This window comes from Lactuca serriola, chromosome 1 (assembly GCF_051521515.1).
Source record: "Lactuca serriola cultivar US96UC23 chromosome 1, Lser_US96UC23_V15, whole genome shotgun sequence".
Lineage (NCBI taxonomy): Eukaryota > Viridiplantae > Streptophyta > Magnoliopsida > Asterales > Asteraceae > Lactuca > Lactuca serriola.
The window spans coordinates 17061295-17066462 of NC_136408.1; the positions used below are offsets into that span (position 1 = coordinate 17061295).

At 34.6% G+C, this 5168-nt stretch overlaps 1 protein-coding gene across 1 annotated transcript; it reads left to right on the top strand.

Moving 5' to 3' along the window:
• The first annotated feature begins 275 nt into the window (after positions 1-275).
• Positions 276-2231, top strand: LOC145067659 (uncharacterized). The gene is made up of 8 exons (XM_079014747.1): positions 276-404; positions 503-644; positions 720-827; positions 923-1135; positions 1216-1323; positions 1461-1655; positions 1751-1966; positions 2132-2231. The coding sequence occupies exons 1-7, from the start codon at positions 298-300 to the stop codon at positions 1958-1960; spliced, it is 1083 nt and encodes a 360-aa protein (XP_078870873.1). The 5' UTR covers positions 276-297; the 3' UTR covers positions 1961-1966; positions 2132-2231.
• Positions 2232-5168: the final 2937 nt, after the last annotated feature.

The window sequence follows — 5168 nt, forward strand, 5'->3', positions numbered from 1 at the left end:
AATAATTTTGTTGTTTCACATGGCCATGAAGATATGTAGGCTCTTCAGAAAGTGTATCTTAAAGCACTGCTTGCTCAACATAACCAACAATACAGTTCACCACTTTTTGGAAGATCTGGAAGCTTAAATCATCTATATGGGAATCCCACATATAATCATGGCATTCCATATCAAGGAAACTTACTTGAAAATTCTACACGTTCATTAGTTGGATCCAGACAGTTGTCACAACAATTTGCTCCTGCTTTTAGAAATTCAGTGGGTGGAGTTTCTGGATCTTGGAATCCGGAAGGTGATATGAGCTTAGATAGAAGATATGTTTCTTCATTGTTGGATGAGCTCAAGAACAACAAAAACAAGTCTTTTGAACTCTCTGATGTTGTTGATCATGTGATTGAGTTTAGGTATGCAAACTAAGCCTTACTCTTATTCATTCATATTCAGTTATGACTTATGCATCATTGACTCTGTTCTTTTTCTTTTTTTCCCTTTTATGTTATAGTACCGATCAATATGAAAGCAGGTTTATTCAGCAGAAGCTTGAATCGGCCACAATTGAAGAAAAGAATATAATATTTCCCGAAATTGTCCCTCATGCACGTAGTTTGATGACTGATGTGTTTGGAAATTATGTCATACAAAAGGTACATTCATCATCCTTTCATGTCTAATTCTTTCACAGTGTTGTATACTTAAACATTTTGTACATACACTTTCAGTTCTTTGAGCATGGGACCAAAAGTCAAAGAAGGGAGTTAGTTGGTCAACTCATCGGTCATGTTTTGCCTCTTAGCCTTCAAATGTATGGTTGCAGAGTTATTCAGAAGGTAGATTTTTTTTATTTGTCAAAAAGCACATAATCTTTCTTAAAGATCAGTCATCCCATATTGATGAATAATTCATAACATGGATTTATACTTAGGCATTGGAGGTTGTTGAAGTTGATCAACAGACAGAAATGGTGGCTGAGCTTGATGGTTCAATCATGAAATGTGTTCGTGATCATAATGGTAATCATGTAATCCAGAAATGTATTGAATGTGTGCCTCAAGATCGTGTTCAGTTTATAGTTTCTTCTTTCTTTGGACAAGTTGTTTCTCTTTCATCACATCCTTATGGATGTCGAGTCATTCAGGTAAAACATATATTTTTTAAAAAAATAATAACTTTCATTATCTATTTTCTTCTTCTTCTTCTTATATGTGAAATGAACAGAGGGTATTGGAGCACTGTGATGATCGAAATACACAAGTTGTAATGGATGAAATCATGAACTCGGTTTGTACTCTAGCACAAGACCAATATGGAAATTATGTTATTCAGGTACTCACTCACTCACCTTTTGAATATATATATATATATATATATATATATATATATATATATATATATATATATGTTTTTATTTGTGATTTGAGATTGAATTAATTGATATAATATTATTGTTTGATTATAATTAGCATGTCCTACAACATGGTAGACCCCATGAGCGATCAGCTATCATCAACAAGATTGCAGGAGAAACAGTGAAGATGAGTCTGCAAAAGTTTGCTTCAAATGTTGTTGAGAAATGCTTAACTTATGGAAGCCCAGATGAACGCCAACTTCTTGTAAACGAAATGCTTGGTTCCACTGATGAAAATGAGCCATTACAGGTCAGCAACTCTCTTTTTTTTTTTTGTAAAAATAAAAAACACATTAATTGTCTTTTTGGTAACTGAGTTTGTTGTAATGCAAAACAAAACTATAGGCAATGATGAAAGATCCTTTTGGAAATTACGTTGTCCAGAAGGTACTAGAAACTTGTGATGACCAGACACGCGAACTTATCCTCTATATTCTTGATATTTTCCCACTTTTTAAATCTTTTATCAAATTCTCACTTTTGGATACAGAGCTTGATGAGAGAATGTGTGACCTAAATCTTTTATCAAATTCTCACTTTTGGAGGTGGCCATAAGAAAAGGTAAGCAAAGGGTAATTTGGTATTTGTTGTTGTTATTGTGTATTACAATACTTCCATGTATATATGTATAAAGTTTGTTCTTATTCAGATTTGCCTTTTACCATTGATTTCCTTATTGAGGCATTGCACTTTTAAAATGTTAATTCTTACCTTTTGTCCATGTAGGATCCACCAGGAACAGGAAAAACACAAACAATTCTTGGGCTTCTTAGTGCCATATTACATACCAACTTAGTCTCTTAACTTTGTAAGACATTGATTACTTGAGGGTATTTTAAGTAACATTGTAAGAGATTGATTACTTGAGGGTACTTATGGTATATAATGTTATATTCTTTTGTTAACATGGTCCTTAGTGCAATGAATTATCTTTATTGTTTATGGTATTTTATTTTGTATTATGAGACTTTTAATGTGTTATTTAATTTGAAAATGAGTAAATCTATCAAAAAAGTATTTTATTTCTATTATGAGAAATTAAATGCAAATTTAATTTAATTTGAAAATGAGTAAATCTCTCTTTATGACAGGGCCTTCCTTGACGCGCATTTGCGCGTCGTCTGAGCCTTTTACGACGCGCAATGAGCGTCGTAAAAGGCTGTTTTTCTAGTAGTGTCCAGAGCTTATTTGTTGTCCATTCATGCAATTAAATTCTAGCAGATTCATATAAAATGGTTAATTGATGGTCCCTTTCTAGCCATGCAAGATCTTGGTAGTGTTGGGTGTGGATTAAGTTAGAGTTTCATGGTTTAAACTCTTTTCAGCCGTGAAAAGGCTTAAAGTTTGTGACTTTATGGGTTAAGACGTTGTTTTGGGACCAGATCCGAGGAGTGGACTTTGTGAATTGACCATTTAAGCCCTTAATGATGGGTTTAGGCTACTCTAGAGTACATTGGGCATACCCATCTTGTACGCAGTGTGTACTGGCCAAAGGTGGCGTACATTGGGCGTAGATCGAGTACGCAGGGCACTCTGATTGTTGACTGCCATTGAATTTTTTTGACTTGTTGACCTTAGGGAAATTGTGGATTGGTTTGGGACTTATTTGTGGCAAAATGGTCTTTTCCCTATTCTTGGAATAATTGGATCATTCATGGGGTAAAATCTTAATTATTGATTAGGGTTGTATTTATTGTTAGAGGTACAAGATTATCCGATTCAGCGACTGAGTAGTTATTTGGTTACCAACAGATTGAGGTGAGTCTTCTCCCGGTGGTCGTGAATCAAAGGCATCAATGTCGGCTCACTAAATTATGTATGTAGAATGTTAGCTGTCTTTGTGACTCTTGCATGTTTGTATGAGCCTGTGTGGATATATATATATATATATATATATATATATATATATATATATATATATATATATATATATATATATATATATGGGTGTGTATGTGTATGCGTGTTGACCAACTTGGTCTTGCTTGTTGTTATTGTGATATATGATATTGTGTACTGAGAATTTTGATAGTCTCCAGGGTTGGTAATAACCCACAGGGTGTGTTGTTTGCCCACTGAGACTGATGATAGTCTCCAGGGTTGCTGATAACCCACCTGACATTTTTTGTTTGCCCACTGGGACTGCTGATAGTCCCCAGGGTTGCTAATAACCCCTAGTTGTTTATTTGTGTTGTGATGTGTGTGATATTTTGAGGAACTCACTAAGCTTTGTGCTTACGATTTGCGGTTTACTTGTTTCAAGTTTTCTTATATTAAAGAAGGGGCACGGTTCGATTGCATTGCATCAATGGGGGACTTGTGTACATGATAACTTTTAAATGATACTCTGATAAATGTTTTAAGATATTATAGTTGTGATTCGAATAAACACTTAAAGTTTTAATTGAAAATTTTGGGTTGAAATTTGGGGCGTTACAGATTTTGTAAAGAGAATAAATATCTAGAAGGATTTTGTAAAGACAAAGGGAGTGCTATGCGTGCAATCGGACGAGCTCAAGTAAGTGATTCCCAGAATACCCATACATGTTGATATGTTATATGATATGAATGTTTGCATGCTAGGATAAGGCTAGGGATACTTTCAAGAGTTGCATGTTAGATTGGCTTGATATTTGATGCCTTGTACCCTAGGAAGCATTGGATGCTAGATTGGGAATATGTAATGGTATCAATAATTGTTAAGTGTATGCTTTAAAAATTTTATACGATTAGGATCATATAGCCCTAGAATGAATAATTTGGCCTTATTTCGTATTCCTTGTTTGGTTGTGGTCCTAGGGAAGAGTCTTCTATTCAATAATATATTTGATTCTGTATTGTGTATAATTTTCATTCATAAGGCAACCGTTAGTAAGAGTGGAAGTTCCTAGCATGATTTGTTGTATGTGAGCTTGGATGTTCTTTGGTTATTCTATGGCTTGGAGTGTTACTGCTTGAATGTTGGTTGCTTTGTGCTTTGCGGAACTCTTAGTAATACGAACTAACTATTAAGTGAATATGTCAAGTCATATGTTGCAAAGGTTAAATAATAGAGTGATGGATTTGACTCTATTGCACAACTCTTGTTTGAGTGTAATCGTTGTAGGGTTGAGTCTGTTACTTGAAGGATTATCTAAGCTCTGTGGCATGTGATTATATTCATGAGATAGTTAACTGGTGCTAGTGAGAGTTCTTCAACAACCGATGGCAGGGTGAGGTCGGAAATCTAGGAAAGCCTAGGAAGTGCTTCAGTGGGTTTAGTTTCACTGTTTAGCGAGTACTTGGAGTATCAGTTTGAGAAGGTGACTTAGAGGATTCAGGATGATTCTTGAGGAAAGTATGGATAGGTGTGGAAGGTAGTATTAGTCTTGTACTATTGAAAGCACAGGATCCATACTCGAATCTAGGAGAGTCATAAAAGTCTAGGAAGATTGTTGGATAAGGATTCATGGTTATGTTACAATCAATTGCATGGTTGTTTTATAGAATGGTGATGTGCTGTGACATCCCCAAAATCTCGGCCAGAAAAGACCGGTTTCATTTATGCTTTTTAAACATTTTCAGAGTAAATCCTTTTGATTTTAAAAGAGATGCGAAATTTGTTCCCAAAAACAAAACATGATAAAATAGATTTTTATCAAAACATTTCATGAAGAAATATAATTTCATTCCATAATCAAAAACCCGGGATGTCATGTTCCGATACAGACCATAAAGCATAAACGATAACATTACAAGTCATTCAACAAATATATACATATAC

What these genes read in the sequence shown, in the direction of transcription:
- LOC145067659 (XM_079014747.1), top strand. Translation starts at nt 298, where the DNA reads ATGAGCTTAGATAGAAGATATGTTTCTTCATTGTTGGATGAGCTCAAG. An exon ending in GATCATGTGATTGAGTTTAG is followed by an intron (nt 405 to 502) that starts GTATGCAAACTA and finishes TTTATGTTATAG; the next exon opens with TACCGATCAATATGAAAGCA. An exon ending in GTTGCAGAGTTATTCAGAAG is followed by an intron (nt 828 to 922) that starts GTAGATTTTTTT and finishes ATTTATACTTAG; the next exon opens with GCATTGGAGGTTGTTGAAGT.